We start from the raw sequence: 21,205 nt of genomic DNA, 5'->3' as shown, positions 1-21,205 counted from the left end.
GTTTTAAGTCACCTCATGCCGTTATTGCTCTAGCCAAGAGAACAGGCAGGTAATTAACTACCAAATGTTCATCTGCAGCTGGTGACAAAGAGTCACTGAATGCAGATTTGCTTTCTCTCTATCATGAAAGTTTAGCATTTTGTTCAAGGTCTCTTGCAATTGAACAACAATGATTCATCATTTTCAAATACATGATGGTGCATAATGGATGATTAACATTTTGAATAAACTTGTAGCAAAACTTACATGATTTACTCCTGGGCTATTTATCCATTTATAGGGCAAGGATCATCGACTCATAGAAAGGATATGGCACAGAGGGCTCAGTCAAGCCCACTACCTGTGCTGTCATAACCATTTTAGCTTCAGTATTTTGTATTTACCTTCATGATATCCAATCTCTCCTCATCACAACGCACAAACACACTGGATGAAGAGGAAAGAGGGAGAGATGTTGAGAGTGTGACAGCTTCCTGGGCAAGGCGTCTAGCTCTGGCAGCACTGTTAGCATCACTAGCATTCTTCACCTGAGACATGTAATGGTAATTTACTTTGAAGACCAATTTTCCATCATCATCTTCTGTGACCATCTCAGCAGTATCTAAAGAGAAAAAAAACACCAAGTACAGGTATAAATTTTATACTGTCAGCATAATTAACCAACAAAATAAGCAGAAATACATGGACATGCACTTGAAGTGCTGAAACCTACAAGGCTATAAACTAAGATCTGGAATGTGGGATGAAGCTTTTGTAGCTGGCACAGATTCGATATGTCAAATGGCTTTCTGCACCAATATCTTTTGTTTCGTCTATGCTTCTATATTATTTTTCTAATATGATAAAGGCCAAAATCTCAAAATCAATTTAGTAATCCTACCATCTTTCTCATTCAATATACATATCTGATTCTATCATTGTGATCATCAGATTTAGAATCATTTCAGTTCACAACTTCAAATGGAAATTGCCTACTTATGTGGTCTTTCTGGATTTTCAGAAGGCGTTTGACAAAGTACCTCATAAGAGGTTATTGCAGAAGGTCAGGGGACTTGGAGTTGGGGGTAGGGTGTTAGCGTGGATAGAGGATTGGTTGTCAAATAGGAGGCAGAGAGTGGGGGTCAACGGGTACTATTCGGATTGGCGGATGGTGACTAGTGGAGTGCCCCAGGGGTCGGTGCTGGGGCCTCAGCTTTTTACCATTTATATAGATGATCTGGAGGAGGGAACCGAGTGTAGGGTGTCGAAATTTGCGGATGACACCAAGATTGGGGGAACGGCAAATTGTGCGGAGGGTGTGGAGAGTCTGCAGAAGAATCTAGATAGGCTGGGCGAATGGGCCAGGAAATGGCAAATGGAATTTAATGTTGGCAAGTGTGAGGTGGTCCACTTTGGTAGGAAGAATGGTAGGAAGGACTATTACGTGGCGAAAAACTGCAGCAGGCGACGGTGCAGAGGGACCTCGGGGTCCTTGTGCATAAGTCGCAAAAACCCAGCTTGCAGGTGCAGCAGGTGGTCAGGAAGGCAAATGGGATGCTGGCCTTCATAGCGAAGGGGATTGAATATAAAAGTAGGGAGGTCTTGCTGCAGCTGTATAGGGCATTGGTGAGGCCGCAGCTGGAGTACTGTGTGCAGTTTTGGGCACCGCACCTGCGCAAAGATATTTTGGCCTTGGAGTGCAGAGGAGGTTTACTAGGCTGATACCGGAGTTGAGGGGGTTGAGCTATGAGGAGAGGCTGAATAAACTAGGCTTGTACTCATTGGAGTTTAGAAGAATGAGGGGAGATCTCATTGAGACGTATAAGATGATGAATGGGATGGATAGGATAGAGGTGGAGAGACTCTTCCCGCTCAAAAAAGACACTAGGACTAGGGGGCACAGCCTCAAGATAAAGGGGGGGGCGTTTTAGAACGGAGTTGAGGAGGAACTTCTTCACTCAAAGGGTGGTGAATCTCTGGAATTCTCTACCCGTTGAACTGGTGGAGGCTGCCTCGCTAAATATTTTCAAGAAGCGGGTTGATGGGTTTTTGATAAGAGAGGGGATTAAGGGTTATGGGGAGAGGGCCGGAAAGTGGAACTGAGCCACGACAGATCAGCCATGATCTTATTGAATGGCGGGGCAGGCTCGAAGGGCCAGATGGCCTACTCCTGCTCCTATTTCCTATTTCTTATGTTCTTAAATACTGGCACTTCTAGAAAACTAGTAGTCCTTCATTCAAATTAAGTTACTGTCCAAAAACACAAATGAAGTTCAGTGCTAAAATACAGTGTGCAACCTTGGTTAAATTTCTAGATTTAGGACTTAGTACCTACAATTATTTACACTTGCATATATCTAAGAATGCACTTTGAGTGCATTTTATATTCAACTGATTGGGAAATAGAAGAACTTTGCACAGTCAGATATTAATATCAGCAAGAAACACAGATGTAGTCCTCTAGCATAGTATTGCCATTAGGTAGACAGGAGAACAGCCTTAAACACCAACAGAAATTCATTCAATTTGCATACCAACCTGAGTCATGGCATCTCAAGATAGCTCAATTTCATACCAACTCTAGTTAGTTTAGTGCTTTAGATCCAATACTCTTTAAAAATTGGGTTGAAAATGTTTCAAATAATTTGGCTTAGAACATTATAGCCAATGGGCGTAAAAAAGGATCATCACTGGGTACGTGTTTAGGGCTCAGGTGTAAAAAGACACTGCACATTCCAGCTTTTCCCATTGTGTTTACTTTAAGCTTCATTCCCATTTCTCAGCACTCAGATTCAGGAAGGAAATCACCCTGGTTGGGAGGTGGGATCTAGCATCGGAACAAGGAATAGGCTACCTCGGACTGAGGAGTAATTTCTTCACGCAGATGAGTGAGTCATCTTTGGAATTCTCTAACACTCAGACACTGAGTATATTCAGGACAGAGATCATTAGATTTCTAGACATTAAAGGATATGGGGAAAATGGCATTGAGGAAGATTATCAGCCATGATCTAGCTAAATGATGGAGCAGATTGAGGGGCCGAATGACCTACTCCTGCTCCTATTTCCTGTGTTTCTATTTTAATACAATTTGAATCACAGGTCAGATGAACTTTCATGAAGTAATGAGGGCATGAAGCTCATTTATGAGAAATTGGGAAATCCAAATGCTTATTAGACACATCCTTCACATGCTCACATGATGCACTTGTTCATTAAAATGCCAAGAGTTATATTACGTGGGTGCTCATTCCATATTACATAAAATAATATGCCTGAATGGAGTAGTTTTTAAATAATTTTTTTTTAAAACACAATGCCAATTTTCTCGTTACACATTTATCAAATTTTCACAGCTGATTTCATTCGTTGTGAAAGATAGGCTGTGTTTCTAATCTTAAATATGTACAAAAAAGTATTATTTTTAATCGAACTGAATTACAATGACATGAAGCCAAAATACATCTGATCAGTTGCCGGGGTTGAGAAAGAAATCTTGATTTAATGTTTTTTTCCAATTTGAGATTATAGCTGGAGAAAGGTAAGCCAAATTCACCATAGAAATCACTCTTTCTGGTTGTATCATAGCTTGGTATGGCTCCTGCTCTGCCCAAAACTGCAAGAAACTACAAAAGGTCATGAATATAGCCCAATCCATCATACAAACCAGCCTCCCATCCACTGACACTGTCTATACTTCCCACTGCCTTGACAAAGCAGCCAGCATAATTAAGGACCCCATGCACCCTGGATATTCTCTCTTCCACCTTCTTCTGTTGGGAAAAAGATAAAGAAGTTTGAGGTCATGTACCAACTGACTCAAGAACAGCTTCTTCCCTGATGTCATCAGACTTTTGAATGGACCTACCTCACACTCTGATCTTTCTCTACATCTTAGCTATGACTGTAACATTACATTCTGCATTCTTGTTTTCTTCTCTATGAATGGTATGCTTTGTCTCTAAAGCACGCAAGAAACAATATTTGTCACTGTATCCCAATATGTGTGACAATAATAAATCAAATTCCACCTCATTGCACAGATGAAACACCAACAATTTTCATTTATGCTGCATCCTTAACATAGTAAAACATCCTAAAGAACTTCTCAGGCGTGTAGCTGAACAAGAATTGATACCAAATCAAACAAGGAGCTATTAGATAGGTTTTAAGAAATGTCTTAACATTGGAGAAAGAAGTGGAGAGGTTTAAATAAGGAATTACAAATCTGAGGCCCTGAAAGCATAGCTGTCAATATTAGGCAAAGGGAGTGGAATGGGCAGTGACCAGAGTTGGAAGAACAAGATTTCTTGCAGGGTTGTTGGATGGAGAAGTTTACAGGAATAGAAAAGACTAAGGCTGTGGAGGAATTTCAAAAATGAGGATGAGAATTATTACTGGTTTGCTTCTAAAATGGAGATATTGGTGCATCTGGAGCCAACATAGGTCACTGAGATCAGAGGTGATAGCTGAATGGAACTTTGTATCGCTTATGAATGAACATCGGAGTTTTAAATTTAAGAAGGGTGGGAGATAGATGTCAGGAGAGCAATTGATTAGTTGCTGGTAGAGGTATCAAAAGCATTTGACTGCAGCTCAGGAGAGCTAGAGATGAATCAGGTGATGTTACACAGATTCATCATAAACCTATATTAAAGGACAGAGGATAAAATGCTAATGTACCCACAACTCTTGAGCACGAGTTTCCAATCTCAGATATGTGAATGTTGAATGACAATCAGGTGCAACAGAAGAAAAACTACAATAAAGAGTCAATCTATATAAGAACATGGGAAATAGGAGCAGGAATAGACTATACGGCTTATCGAGGCTGGTCCACCATTCAATATGACCATGGCTGATTTTGGACGTCAATCCCACTTTCTTATCCAATCGCTGCACTGCTCAATTCCAAAACAGACCAAAGATCTGTCCATCTCAGGCTTAAATATATTCAATGATAGCGCATCCACTTGAATGAAGAAATTTTTAATTTCAGTCCTAAATGATCAGCCCTCACCCTAAGATTCTTTCTCGATTCCACAGGAAGGGAAATAAACATCTCTATATCTACCCCACCAAGCCCAAATCAAAGCTGCTCTTTGCACTCCTTAACAACCTGTTAAAACAGCAATATTGGCAAAGAGCTAGGAACAATAAAACAAATCATGCAAAAACTCAACTAGACCACAAGGTCTAAGAAAAACTACTGTCCATCCCACTTTGGCAACCTCAAAAAAGCAGATAGTATCAAGTAGCCCTGACTACTGATTTCATGTATTACAATTGTGATTACACTTCAAAAGTATTTCAATGCATGAAAACCGCTTTGGGATATTCCAAGGTTGTGTAAGGTGCTATATAAATGCAAGTCTTGGTTTCCTTTTTTTAAATAGCAATTCTCCTAAAAAGAGTTATAATGGAGGGTTCAAGTGAAAGTGAAAATGAAAATTAATCCAAAATGCTGATTTTTACAAACAAAACACACAGTTTTTGCAAAGATAATCAATCTTTGGAAATTAGCACGTTGTCACAAATCTGCTTATATGATCAGATCCGCAATGACAAAGATTAGGCTGCACATTTTAAAGCCCTCTTCAGCAGAGCTTGGGATCACATACACAACCAGGCTGATCTGCTGCGGAAAAACTTCCTCTGACTATAGATCTAATATGGGTTGGCACTCAGTGGGAACACTGGTGGGTGGAACATTTAACGCACCATAATAAATGGAAGTGAGTTCTGTGTACTCAGCCAAGATGTGCTAAATATTGCCGGCATTTTACTGCCTGTGCGATGTTCCTCAGGGTACAGTAAAGTTTGGACAGTAATAATTATTTCAATGTCCTGATGGCAACGAAAGAAAGACTGTGTCAGCTGCTTTAAAGAGCAGTCTATTTATTAATCACTGCTCTATAACCACACTCAACATTTTAATTTTATTTTCTCATTGTTTAGATGTTTAATATTTATTTCATTATCTGGCACTTACTCTGGAGAATCATTTTCTCAAAACACAGCCAGTTTTTCTACCCATTAGGATGAAATCACATGATTATATAAATGCACCAAGTAAAAACATTTCCCAGTGTAATAACATGGTCTGAAGATGACTAGCTTTTATTCATCAGAAAGCTGAAATGCCCCTAGCGTGCTCCAAAGAAATACAAATGCCATGCTCAGCCGCCAGCTAATCCCCAAATAAGCTGCAAAGATGCTTACCGTTTATGACAAATATTCACATTGCCTCTAATTTTCCTTTGTTGTGCGACTTACAGGGAACATTGCCTTGTATGTACATGATCGGTAGTAGCTTAAAAGTCAGTGAAATTTTCACCCACTTAAGCCATGTTTCTAAATGTTAAATTTGTAACCAATTATAAATTCAAATAAATCTAAAATGCAATGCCCCACAAGAAAACAAGTTAGAGGCTTCCATTCACAGTTAGAGGGAAGCAGCCTTCTGGGTCCCTTTTATCTCCCTGTCCCCCTCTACCTGGAGGCAACAACTACCTTGAGGTAAATTTCTGCAGTTTTCAATAGCCCTTCAGGTTCTCATTCAAAAAGCCATTTCAGGTGGGACAAAGCTGTAACAGCTTAGTTCAAACACTGTCCAAAATTTACACCTGACACCTGCCAGATGGTTGTCAATAGATGGAACCCTGGGCAATGTTTCTACCTCCCAAGTCTAGAGCGCTGACATCACTATCATATAGTCCATTTGATCTCTATGACGGAGGAGGAACTGCATATTTACTCAGTAAGCTATCGAGGGGATGGCACAAATTCAGCTTCAATTACATAACTGTAATTATGTATAATACGTAGGAAATCCTACGTTTCAGATTCTTTTACGTACTGTGTGCTAAATAAAACTTACCAAACTGCAGTTTTTTCATTGCAGCCACATATTTTTCTTCCAGAGAGCGCATGACTGCCAATGGCCTCGGTCTTGTCATAGCTTTCTTGGTTGATTCCGCAATTTTCTTTTCTGAAACAAAGATCAGGGAATTAATAATGGAGCAAATCCAACAGAAGGCAATACTGCGCGGGGAATAACAGTGGGGGGAAATAAAAAATTGTATTGAGTATGAACAGTAAGGCTGAATAGTCTGTTTTTTTTGCACTGGATGCCCTTATTTGCCATAAAAATGCAAGTTCTTTCTTATCTTTACTTTGATCTTGTTTTGGAAGATCTCGGCTGGTACAAAGGCTTGAGAATTTTGTCACAGTGTTCTTGGAATTTCTGTTTCTGATTAGCACTCAGTACCACTTCTGTAGCTGCATGCTGACAGGGTCTGGCTCAGCGGTAAGGTATTTTACAAAGAATATAAAATACAAGTTGTTGTAAAAACACCATCAAGACTTGTACATTAACTAGATTATGGATATGACAGCCTACTGATTTGTACGCTGGCTAGGGAGGAGTCAAAGCATGGGAGAGGTAAACCAGCAGTTAAGGAGGCTAATATTAGTTTTTGCTCTGCAGAGCAGAATGATACTTTTAAAATGCTGCAGTCTGTTACATGCAATGAAAGTAGAGTTATGCAGCAGTTTCTTTGCGAGTCTGCAGGGTTCAATTCCCAGCAGAAATCGGGTAGTCATTGGATTTGAGAGTCCTCAGGTTTATGGCTTGAGGGGGAACAGAAGACAGAGAAACTGCTGAAGGTAGCACTCAACATGAGCAGTTTCGTGGTTAAGCAGCAAATCAAAATGAGCGTACAGTGTGCATATTTCCGAATTGTGCAAATTGACATTTCTACAGCAAGTACAGCATCACCCTGAAATATGACAGAAATAAAAATATTCCCACAAAAATAATAAATATTGCAAAATTTGCTTTTTAGTAATAAAAGCTAGGTTGTTCAAATCAATCTAACTGTTGTAAAACATTGCATCATAAGTGTGCACCATTAAAGTCGATAGCCATACCTTGCGCTGCCTGTCGCAGGCTGGTTGTGGCCAACTGGACAATCTCTGCAGTTTGCTGGATGTCAGGTACAAGCAATGTTAGTCCCTCAGATTCTGCTTCAGCTGCATCGTTCTTGGACCCTGCTTTGCTTTTATCTTTCTTAGATCTGTCAGAAGCAAAGTGTAAATGTTTAGTGGGTTTTATAAAAAGTAAATTGCCCATCTAATTTTCTCAATATGCATGCTTTGGTGAAATCATAAGCAATAATATTGCTGCCAAACAGTATCTCCACGACTCAAAACCTAAGTAAGCAAAGCCAATTCACAACGTGAGATATTTCCATTGTAAAATTAGACACATTTCAACATAGTAATAGTCATTCTCAGTATCCAATAATCTAAGTATACCACTATTCATCAGATTTTTGTCAAACACGGTCTTGCATAAGTAGTGAATTAATGAAACTTCCAAAATTTCCAACAATCAGAAAGACAATTTGCCTCGTTTCAAGTTTGTGGTGTTTGAAAACTATGACATTATATGTATTAGTAAGCCGACTCCCAAATGATCAGACTATTATTCCCATCATTTCTGGAAGAGATATTTTAGCTGGCAAAAAACAATAATACTTTTATTAAAATAAAAGACAACTCACCTAATAATTCCAGTGTATCTGCTGGGAATATAAGTGGGCTGCAATCCCATTAAACATTAGCAGTCACTGCACTTCAAAAAAATTTCACTTTGTGTAGTGTTTGGAGGCACTTCAATTTCACTGAATGCTACATAGAATTTTAATTCTAATTCACCTTCACTGGCACAAACAGCTTAGCTTCTATTTTGTTCAGTGTCAAACTTTCACAGCTGATCACAACCAATGCTGTCAATCTCATGCACTGTACTTTTCTTTATACTTACGCCCTCAGATTTGAGAGAAACCTCGTTTTGAGGGTTCATGACTTTAGGGTTCATTATGATGCATATTAATCCAGCTATAAACTTGGGTAGTAATGAAGACTCTAATAAGGGTGCCACACAAAACTATTTCAAAGACTGATTACACTGCAGGAGGCTATTCAGCCCATTGAATCTATGTCAGCTGTCTGCAGGGACAATAATCCCAGTACGCCCAACCCCTTTCTTCATAGCTCTGCAATTTTCTTCTCTTCATGTGTATATCCAATTCTCTTTGAAAAAGTCACAATTGAATCTGCCTCCATCTCCCGTTCAGGCAGTGCATTCCATATCCTAACCACTCACTGCATTAATAAGTATTTTCTCATCTAGCCTTTGGTTCTTTTACCAAACACCTTAAATTTTTGTTCTTTGGTTCTTAACCCTTCCACCAATGGGAACAATTTCTCTCCATCTACTATCTAGACACCTCATGATTTTGAGCATCTCAATCAAATCTGCATTCATTGTTCTCTTTCTCATAAAGAACATCCAAACTTCTCCAATCTATTTGAAGTCCCTCATCCCCGCGACCACTCATAATTCATTCTGCACCCTCTCCAATATCTTCACTTCCTTTATTGAGAAAGGAATCCAGATTTAGGCACAATAGTCCAGCCGAGGACATGTCATGGTTTTACAAAGATTTCCCGTAACATCCTTACTTTGAACTGCATGTCTCTCTTCAGAAAGCCTAGCATCATGTCCTACTATCTTCAATGCTTTGTGCACGTATATCCTCATGTCTCTGTTCCTGCAACTTTTAGAACTGCATTCTTTACGTTGTCTTTCTTCATTCCACCAATGAAACGCTTCGCTTCACTTCACATTTCTCTGCGCTGAATTTCATCACGTACGAGTCTGCCCATTCCACTAGCCTCCTGAGGTCTATCATTAACTCCCTCACACTTCAGAATACTTGTGTGGTTTGTGTCCCGTACATTCAAGTGTAAACCACTGAGATTCAATCAAGAAAAGTAGCGTCCTGGTACTGACCCTTGAGAAACACTATCTGTACATTGTCCTCCAATCCAAAAATCAGCCGTTCACCACCATTCTGTTTCCTGTTACTCAGTCTGTTTTGTTTCCATGCTGCCATTGTCACTTTGATTCTATGGGCTTCAATTATGCTGACAAATCAATTGTGGCGTTTTATTAAATGCCTTTAGGAAATTTGTATGCACTGAATTACTCTCATCAGTCCTCGCTGGATTACTGAATTACTCTCATCAGTCCTCGCTGGATTACTGAATTGCTGTGTTTTTCCTTGCACCCTTTTTTGAACAGGGGTGCAGCATTTTGCAATGTTCCAAGCCCTTGGCAACACCCCCTTATTTGAGAATTGGAAGTCAGGCTGGATTGATCCAAGGGAGACAAATTGGTTGAAAGATCAAATTTAGACAAATTACATACATCTTGCTCCAGAAAGGAATAGTTCAGATATGACCCAAAACACAATTAAAAACAAGCGTCATGTTGATATTCTCAAGGCATCAATTTTCTTTACACAGTAAATAAACACCATCAAAATTGTTTGTTTGAAATCATCCCCTGCACACCAGGTCGTTAATAAATATCAGGATCATTCATTTAAGACAGAGATGAGAATTTCTTTTCCTCAGAGTCCTGTGTCTTTGGAACTCTTTTCTCTGGTGCGGAAGGCAGAAGGTTAGACTGAATGTTCAATGTTTGCTAGTCGTATCAACTGAGTCTGGTAGAACTGCTTGCTGTGTTTCACATGCTAGGCAATATTTAAACTGGCAAACCTGATTACTGATGACTTTGATGAAAGAAGCCCATTGGAGATGGAGACTGCAGTCATTGTTTACTTTGGCAGAGGGGAAACAACAAAGTTAAGGGAGAGATGATCCCAAATTGCTATTGCAATATTCTGCACAGAGATTTTCTCTCTATCTGCTCCCTCCCCACCATCCAGTATAGACTGTCAATTTTTGGGAATGTGTCAAAATTTGCAAATGGTGCCAAAATAGGAGGCAGAATTAATTCTCCAGATGACCAAAGAGTTGCTGATAAGCTGGAAGCATGGACTAACAAGGGGCAGAAAGTGTCAGTAGGTATGAGGTGATGCAGCTGTAATTATACTCAGAATAGGAGCAGGCTTGGTGCTGTAGATGGGATTTAGGAGCACAGGTTCACAGGACATTAAAGGCAACACCTCAGGCTGATGAGGCTATTAAAAAAGCTAATGGAATTCTTGGTTTCATCATCATGAAGTACAGAATACAAGAGACCATACAAAACTGTAATAAGACAGTTAGAGAGCAATGTGCTTACTGTGATTCACATGATAGGAGCAGCTCCTTGAGCCTGCTGATCTGCTTGTGGCCACAAGTCCACTTTCCTGCCTGTTCTAACAACCCTCAACTCCCTTGATCAAAAATCTATCTGACTCAGCCTTGAATACATTTAATGACCCCAGTTCTCTCTGGAGAAGAGAATTCTAAACACTAACAACCCTCAGTAAAAAGAAACTCCTCTTCAGCTCTGCATTGAATGGGACACCACTTGTCCCTCTTAGTTATAGATTCCCAGGACAGTAAACACCTTCTCAGCATCCACCCTGTCAAGACCTCTCTAAATCTTAAAAGCCTCAATAAGATCACCGTTCTTTCTTCTAAACTTCAATGAGGGTAAGCCCAATCTGAACAACCTTTCCTCATAAAATCATTCCTTTATTCCAGCAGTCAGGCTAATGAACTTTCTCTGAATTGCTTCCAAGTTAACTCGCTAAGTAAGGAGATTAAAACTGTATACAGTACTCTAAGTGTGGTCTCACCAGTGCCTTGTATAGTTTTGCAAGACTTCCCTACTTTTATACTCCAACTCCTTGCAATAGAGACTAACATCCAATTTCCCTTCCTAATTATACACTAAACCTGAATATCAAGATTTTAGGAAGGGCACTGCACTACAGATTCACTAGAATGAAGCCCGTTGTGAACGTATACACAGATGGAAGATTCAAAAAATTGGGTCTTTTTCAATACAGCATTGCAGAATGTAAGGTAATATAGCTGGTGTTTAAAATTATGAAGAGGTAGGATAGGGTAGATAGAAACAGGCAGTTTCCTGTAGTTCAGCAACCAAGAACAAAGACCCATTAGTACAAGATTAAATATGAGATTTTGCTTTAGCAAGAAAACCTCTATGTAGCCAGTTGCAAAATTTTGGAATCCACTTCCATTATTAGTTATTGATACTGAAATTGCACTAACAGTCAAGGCTAGATTGGACTGGTTAAAGGTGGAAGAGGGGTTCAAGAATTATGGAAACTGAATCAGAGTGCAATTAAAGCTACTTGCTTGAGTGGAGAGTAAATACCAACTCAAACTAGTTGGGTCAAATGGCTTGTTTCTTGTAATCTGTATGTGTTTCTAAGTATTCTTCTATATTCCACTGAGACCCAAAGGATTGTCATCTGATGCACAAGGATGCCAAAACTATGCCCCAGCTTGAGTCTACTCCTTCAGATGGTGAGGAAAAAATGGCTCAACGCAGGATTGGGCAAAAGCTAATAAATTCTCGGGAAGAGACAAAACTTGTAAGGGTCAGACAAATTGTGAGGTTATGAACCACATACAAAGAGTCAAGATAGATACTGAGGAAGTTAAAAGGCCTAAAGTCAGGCCAGCAGAAGTCATCCCTGAAGGACCATTAAAGATTAAAAAGAATGAAGGTAGAAAGCTGGTAATCTGGCTGACAGGCACCTTCACGGCAGATTTAAATGGGGATGAGGTAAGTTACAAATAGACCAAGAGAGTGTGAGGGTGATGCCCACACATTTGAAGAGCCACAGGGGAACAACAGGAGTTAAATATCATCTTGGAAGCAGCAGCATTTCAGGGGACATGGAACAGGTTAGGAAAAACATTCCCAAAATAAAGGAAGAAAAGGGAATATACCCCAAAACAAACAAACAACATTTATGGAGACCACAAGGTGAACATCAGTGAAACCAATGCAGGTTTAATCATAGAATCCCTATAGTGCAGGAAGAGGCCACGGGGATCAAGTCAGCACCAACCACAATCCCACTCAAGCCCTACGCCCATATCCCTACATATTTACCTGCTAATCCCTCTAACCAACACATCTCAGGGCACTAAGGGGCAATTTTTTTAGCATGGCCAATCAACCTAACCCACATACCTTTGGACCAACATTCATTGGTAACCCTGCAATTTATTTCTCCCTTTATGTTCTTATTCAATTCTCTTCAGAATGTTCTATTGAATCTACCTTCAGGCAAAGCATTCCAGATCACAACTGATTGTGTTAAAAATGTTTCCTTATGTCACCTCTGGTTCATTGTCAATCACCTTAAATCACAGTACTCTGGTTATCAATCCTTCTATTAGAAAAGATTTCTTACTCTATCAAATCCACATATGATTTTGCCCACATATAGCATCCTTGCTGAGGCTGATAATTGCAATAATCTGCAATACATGCTGACACAAGATTCCACATTTCAGTTTGAAATCATTATGGGATGAAGTTAATGGATGACATGGGGCTTTAACTGAAACTTATTTTTAAGAACATATAAAATTCATGCATAAATAATTATATCGTCTTTCCTACGACTAGACGATATGATGTGACTAGGGGATGGCAGGGAGATAAATTTGGCAAGAAAAATTATGTCCAAGAATATGGAGCCACAGGAGCAGAAATTATTCAAATATCTGCAGACTGATAAAACTGTATTATGTAGATTCGTTACTGTCTGTTTTTCCCATTAGTTGCTATATATGCAATTTCTGCTTGTATAACATTTTGACCTCTCGACAGGCTAACAACCTGTCCACTGTTATAGAAAAATTCATGAGCACTTTTTGTTGGATGTCAATGAACGGATGAAATAAGTTATCATGCGCACTGTTAAGCAAGGTAGAGACAGAAAATGACAACAGCTTTATAGCTCAAAGGAAAGATATAACACCGGGTGAAAAAAATGCCTGTGCAAACCAAGACCAACCCATAGTTAGAATAGCCAAATTATGAACAACATTCATGAAAGTGAACATTACAATGTGATTTTCATTGAGAATTATTTTAAAAATCATCTTTCATGAACAAAACATCTACCCTAGGCTGCAGTGATACATAATTTATTGTATTACACTGATTCAGACAGAAAAATTGCTAGCAGCACCAAGATGTCACTGACATTTACATCACTGAGTCAGTAGCTATATTTTTGTGTCAAGTGCAGCCAGTAGATAATGGGAAACGAGAGTTCAATATTAATAAGGTGGAAATAACAAGAAATGAAACAGGATGTGGAAGCCAGGAGCCATGGCAGAATGCTGGATTCCCCAGGACCAATGTCCAAATCTCACTTTTCGCTGATGCTCAGAAGATTCTACTCCCATTAGGCAGGGTTAGCTACTTGGATGAGAAAACCTAATTACCAGACTGCTTTAAACAATCCTTGCGTACAAGAGCCAGGCACAATGCCACCAAGACCACAAAGAACAAGTCCAAGGGCTTTGATGTCCTTTCTTGCCTCTCTCAGTGAATGGACAAATGCTTAGCAGTTGGTGGCAGTTATGGGTATGCACAGGAAGATATTTAGGGAATAGAACCAATTTCAAAAGAAAAGGCAAAAATACAGTTTTCACATTCAGAATTTCTTGTAAATAACTATAATTGCATTATTGATGCCAGCTGGAAGCTACGTAGTTTGTGATTTCTTTTTGTCTCAGATTCAGGGAAAAGGCTGCTGTGCTCAAACATATTGCATAATCATATTGTACTAAAATATTAACAAACCCATCTGGAAAGACCAAGTAAATTGTTCTTTGGCTTATGATGCTTTTGTTACAAGCAACATGTTAGTTACTAATAATGTGTCAGATCAACAAGAATATTTTCATTTCAGTCCAGTGTATAGTCTTGATAAGATAACAAATCAAATCCTCTTGGTCAGTGTAGATAGTCAGTGATGCAACATTAACATGGGAAATGGTGGGAGCCATGCAAGTAGTAACAACACCACAGTTCAGTTTAATCCTACTTCATGTTCTTTAAGAACAGTCAGCCACTTAGCAGGAGGAAAATGGAGAAATAGTCAGCAAAGATTAGGTAGAGAGGCCATGATACTCAAATGATCCTATCCCTCTTCTCTGGATGTACGTGCAGGCCTCACTCTGTAAACCTGTGCTAATTCTCAAGAAGAAAGTTGAACCGATAAAAGAAAATGGTGGCTTATGCCAAGCTGAACTGGCTGAGAGAAATCAATGAGTAGACAAAGGATGAGGACCATTGTATGATAAATAGTGGAACATTTTTCTTCATTCAACTTCCAAAATAGTGCTGAAAACTAAAACGTGCATTTTTGAATGAGGCAGCTGGATTCAACCAAGCTTTCTGGAAAATGTAATAAAACATAAGAACATAAGAAATAGGAGCAGGAGTAGGCCATCTAGCCCTACAAGCCTGCCCCGCCATTCAATAAGATCATGGCTGATCTGTCGTGGCTCAGTTCCACTTTCCCGCCCTCTCCCCATAACCCTTAATCCCCTCTCTTATCAAAAACCCATCAACCCGCGTCTTAAAAATATTTAGCGAGGCAGCCTCCACCACTTCAACGGGCAGAGAATTCCAGAGATTCACCAGCCTTTGAGTGAAGAAGTTCCTCTTCAACTCCGTTCTAAACCGCCCCCCCTTTATCTTGAGGCTGTGCCCCCTAGTCCTACTGTCTTTTTTGAGCGGGAAGAGTCTCTCCACCTCTATCCTATCCATCTCATTCATCATCTTATACATCTCAATGAGATCTAAGTTTTTCCCTTTCTACTTTGTTTGAAATTAAACGACACCCGTTTTTTATTTAATACATCAACTACTTGGATTTTGGACCGCAGGAAAAGAATGATGGCCCAAGTCCATAATAACTGAATGACAATCAGTTTGGAACACCAGAGCAACTGTCAGAACATACCTTAACCTGTTGGTGTAAGTATCCACACATGTTTTCATTTTTGCGAGTAAAGTGCCAACAGAAGTCTGTGTTTCGGAGTGCTCCTCATCCTCTTCACTGTTATCACCAGACAAAGGCAGGAGAAGAGGCACAAGGGATATACATGAAGCAATAGCACGCAGCAACTCCAGTAGAGCCCTATACAGAGGAACATGCCTGGCCATGTCAAGCACTGCAGGGAAATGAGAGACAAATGTTAAAAAAAACCCATGTCAACGCAAAACAGTGGCATGGTACTTAAAAATAAGCCACCAGAAATTACAAACACAATTACATTTTTATATATATTACATAAGCAATTTTTCAGTTTTACATTTGAGGCAATTTGCATTAGCCTCATTCCTATGCAAGGGATAATATGGCCAAGTGCAGAGGTACTTTCACTCTTTTGCAGTCTCGGAATCCCCTAACTGCACCAATGCAATTTTCTTCATTTCCTATACCAAGCATCCCATGGCATCTGAGCAGCCATGCAGATTTTCAGAATTTTGCTTTGGGGGTTCAGTAGGAACCAACCCGAAAATGACCAAAATATTTTTGCCATCACAGGAGGAGGCTTCCAACCCAGTAAGTTCAGGTTGGATTCAGATCCAGACTTGCCGAGTGCTAAAAAGTCAGTGTGTTAAACCATTAAATACACAGGCATTCTCAATTAACTGATTTACATCGCAGTGATAATAAGAATGGCAGAAATTGAACAGAAATAAATAAATCAGTGATACATACGGCTGTAAAAATATTTAAATGCAGTTTGCTACATGCTGACACAGTTAACGGGCAACATTACTTTGTGCCATTTTTATAGTGCTCATGGAAATGTCAAAATCTGGTATACAAATCAAGCTTGCATCAACGCAGTGTTACAAAGGGGTTTTCTCAAGATTACAGCTCATACATCAATCCTCATATTAAAGAGTACTGCTGCGCCCTACACATCATCACATCTCAGCTTCTTTAAAAAAATTATAGTTACGCCATTTATGTGAAAAACTGCTCTCTGGTTTTTAATATCAATTACATTTTGAACAACTGATTCTCTCTCCACCACCCCCCCAGCCCCCCCAAAGTTGAATTCTATTTTTTGTAAAAAAAAATGTCGGTTCTAAACTAAGCATTGGTAAAGATGTTGACCATTGAACTCTGCATTATATTCCTAAGTTCATTTCTTTCTGACTAGCAAAAGAGACAATTTTATTCGTAGAGAACCTTTGGGTAGAGATTGAATGTCATTCATTTGAAATGTCAGGCTTATTCTCTAGCACAGTGACTGGAAAATTACTGCAACTCGGGTAGATTTTCACCAAAATCACTGAATCCTCAAATTAATTACATATAATTTTAAAAAGCATGAAATGATGTAGCTTACTATGCTGCACTATCTGCATTTATATTGCAGAGTTTCAATGTACTGTAACTGCCCTTTCCTTTCAATAATCTGGATAAATTCCAAATCCTCCTTAACAGCAGTAACATTTATGATTAATGCTGCAATATTCTTGCCTACATCTGCTTCCAAACCATTTACTGCCAGCACTGTACACATTGCCATTACCTACATGTTCAGACAACAATATGAAACCACTCTTGCTTGGCTGACTTAAAACAAAAGAGAGATAGATACATAGAGTGAGTATTAAACTATCATCTAGCACGTTTAAGTTCTCACAGGCACCTTTGTTGCTTAACATTCAGCATCACCTTTCTCTCATTAAAAAACTGCTTACATATTCCGACCTCGAACATTGAAAAAAAATCGGAACAAGAACTACATCAGTCCGTTACAAAATCTACTGAGTGCTTACTGAGCAAGACAGGTGTGGAATAGAAATAAATTGCAAACAAAAAAAATGCACACTAATTCTTGATTATATTTCACAATCATAAATAGCCCGTCATCGCTTTTGAGGACAGGGACAGGAAGTAAAGTGACAGGGATTTTCAGGCACCAAGTACTCGTAACGAACTGGAATGGTAAGAGTATTGGAGTCTTAACAAGTGAAACATGCAAAATGTGACCCCAAGTGCTACGCAACTGCCAGGCATCATTTTTTAAGCGCCAAGTATTGGGACACCTGAATCGCATAGGTGAGATGCTCATTAACATATTGTTGATTGTTGTAAAACCCATCTGATTCACTAATGTCTTTTAGGGAAGGAAATCTGCAGTCCTTACCCGGTCTGAACCTCATGACTCCAGACCCACAGGATTTTCAAATGCTCTGGAGGGCAGTTAGGGATGGGCAATAAATGCTAGCCCAGACAGCAATCCCATGACCGAATTTTAAAAGTCTATTTATTTACTTAGCAAATGAAAAGTCCTAAACCAAGCAGTGTCTTCCAGTCCTGCTGTATTGAGTATGGATTGGCCTTTGGCTGAGTCTGTGGATTGGACTTTCTGCAATAGTGTGGGCTGCAGTCCATTTGTTGTAGGAGCAACAACAGTGTTGTTGGGAAGTTCCAGTATTTTAACCCAGTGACAGTGAAGAAATGGCAGTGATATAGCTCCAAGTCAGGGTGGTGTGTAACTTGGGGGAACACACATACAGGTGGTGGTGTCCTTGTCCTCCTAGGTGGTAGAGGTCATGGGTTTGGAAGATGTCTTACAGTCATAAAGTCATGGAGGTTTACAGCAATGGAAACAGGAGCTTTAGCCCATCTTGTCCATGCCGGTCCTTTTTTTTAAGCCCTTAAGCTAATCCCAATTGCCCACGTTTGACCCATATCCCCCTATATCCATCTTACCCATGTAGCAGTCTACATGCTTTTTAAAAGGACAAAACTGTACCCACATCTACTACCACCTCTGGCAGCTTGTTCCAGACACTCACCACCCTCATTAACTTTGTCATATAACCAATTTCAAATATTTAAATAATAGTGAATTCAGTTATGAAATTGGCTTAATAATCGTCACCATTAGAGATCCAAACAGGCAAAGCTTCTTTTGTTCATTTCTCAAGGAGGTTCAACTGGTATTCCCCTCCAGATACGATATGTTCAGACAGTTAGGAGCTTTATGCATTCTATTTGACTGGGAACGTAAATTTAAATCAAATGTTCAGATGAACAATTTGTTAAGAGCATAATTAAGGGCCCCACGCAGCCCGGACACACTTCCAGCTTCTTCCATTGGGACAAAGCTACAAAAAAGTCTGAGATCAAGAACAGCTTCTTCCCTGCTGCCATCAGACTTTTGAATGGATCTATTTCACATTAAGTTGATCTTTCTCTGCACCATGGCTATGACTGTAACACCACATTCTGCACTTCTCCTTTCCTCCTCTATGTTATAGAGGTTTACAGCATGGAAACAGAACCTTCGGCCCTACTTATCCATGCCATCCTTTTTTTTTTAAAGCCCTGAAGCTAGTCCCAATTGCCTGCATTTGGCCCATATCCCTCTACACCCATCTTACCCATGTAACTGTCTAAATGCTTTTTAAAAGGACAAAACTGTACCCATCTCTACTACCACCTCTGGCAGCTTATTCCAGACAGCCACCACCCTCTGCATGAAAAAAAAATCGCCTCCCTGTACACTTTTGAATCTTTCTTCCCCCATCCACCTTAAATCTATGCTAGTTTTAGGCTCCCCTACCTTTGGGAAAAGATATTGACTAACTGATCTATGCCCCTCATTATTTTACAGACCTCTATAAGATCACCCCGAATCCTCCTACCCTCCAGGGAAAAATGTCCCAGTCTATCCAGCCTCTCCTTATAACTCAAACCATCAAGTCCTGTTAGCATCCTAGTAAATCTTTTCTGCACTCTTTCTAGTTTAATAATACCCTTTCTAGAATAGGATGACCAGAACTGCACACAGCACTCCAAGTGCGGCCCCATCAATGTCTTGTACAACTTCAACAATTCCTGTATTCAATGTTCTGACCAATGAAACCAAACATGCCAAATGCCTTCTTCACCATTCTATCCAGCTGTGACTCCACTTTCAAGGAGCTGTGTACTCCTAGATTTCTTTGTTCCGTAACTCCCCCCAACGCCCTACCACTAACTGAGTAAGTCCTGAGCTGGTTCGATCTATTAAAATGCATCACCTCACATTTGTCTAAATTAAACTCCATCTGCTATTCGTCAGCCCACTGGCCCTTTGCAATCCTTCTTCACTGTCCACTATGTCACCAATCTTGGTGTCATCTGCAAACTTACTAACTATGCCTCTATATTGTCATCATTAATATAAATGACAAATAACAGTGGATCCAGCACTGATCACAGGCCTCCAGTTTGAAAAACAATTCTCTACAATCACCCTCTGGCTTCTGTCAAGAAGCCAATTTTGTATCCATTTAGATACCTCACCCTGGATCCTGAGATATTTAACCTTATGTAACAACCTACTACTTGCAGGAAGCCAAACTACAGGGCCTTGGTGGGACCACACCTGGGGTACTGTAGTTACTGTAATGCAGCTTCTAGATGCTACACACAGCTGCCACTGAATGTTTCATTATGGTGGAGGAAGCAAATGTTGAAGAAGGTGGTGGGTGATATGCCAAAGAGGATTGCTCAAGAGGTGCTAAGCTTTTTGTGTGTTGTTGCATCTACACTCATCCAAGTAAGTGGAGAGTATTTCATCACATTCCTGCCTTGTGCCTTGTAGATGAACAGTCTTTGGGATTCAGGAGGTGAGTTCCTCTCTGCAGAATTCCCAGTCTCTGACTTGCCCTTGAAGCCACAGTATTTACATGGCTGGTTTCTGGTCAAGTGTAACCCCCAGGAAATTGCGGATGGAGGATTCAGCAATGGTAATGCCATTGAATGTCATGGGGAGATGTCACTGGAGATAGTAATTGGCTGGCATTTTTGAGGCAGTAATGTTACTTGCCGCTTATTAGCCCAAGACTGAATAATGTCTAGATCTTTCTGCATATGGATGCAGACTGCTTCAGTATTTAAGGAGTCATGAATGGTCCTTGTCATTGTGCAGTCATATGTGACGGCCTCTACTTCTGACCTCATAATGGAGGGAGGGTCATTGATGAAACAGCTGAAGCCCCACCAGTTCTGCTCTTTGTCCGTGTTTGGACCAAGGCAATAATGAGGTCAGTAGTTCAGTGGCCCTGGCAAAACCCCAACTGAGCAACAGTGAGCAGGTTATTGCTGAGTAAGTGTGTATGATAGTACTGTTGATGGCACTTTTCAGTTGATCAAGAGTAAACAGATGGGCTTGTAATTGGCTGGGTTGGATTTGACCTGCTTTTTATCAAGAGGACCCACCTAGGCAATTTTCTACATTTCTGGATAGATGATTATGTTGCCGCTGTCACGGAATATTTGATTTGATTTATTATTGTCACATGTATTAGTTTACAGTGAAAAGTAGTGTTTCT

At 39.9% G+C, this 21,205-nt stretch overlaps 1 protein-coding gene across 6 annotated transcripts in view; it reads right to left on the bottom strand.

Moving 5' to 3' along the window:
* birc6 (baculoviral IAP repeat containing 6) overlaps positions 1-21,205 on the bottom strand; it is a 232,795-nt gene that overhangs the window by 26,312 nt on the left and 185,278 nt on the right. For all 6 annotated transcript variants that reach the window (XM_080200712.1, XM_080200715.1, XM_080200714.1 and 3 more), the window contains 4 exons: positions 15,813-16,023; positions 7,912-8,057; positions 6,860-6,970; positions 384-601 (listed from right to left, as the gene is read on the bottom strand). In XM_080200712.1, coding sequence (XP_080056838.1) covers positions 384-601; positions 6,860-6,970; positions 7,912-8,057; positions 15,813-16,023 — 686 coding nt within the window. The remainder of the gene's footprint in view (positions 1-383; positions 602-6,859; positions 6,971-7,911; positions 8,058-15,812; positions 16,024-21,205) is intronic.

Source organism: Carcharhinus amblyrhynchos, chromosome 12 (assembly GCF_965287045.1).
Source record: "Carcharhinus amblyrhynchos chromosome 12, sCarAmb.v2.hapA, whole genome shotgun sequence".
Classification (NCBI taxonomy): Eukaryota; Metazoa; Chordata; class Chondrichthyes; order Carcharhiniformes; family Carcharhinidae; genus Carcharhinus; species Carcharhinus amblyrhynchos.
This window is presented reverse-complemented; position numbering and strand designations above follow the sequence as displayed.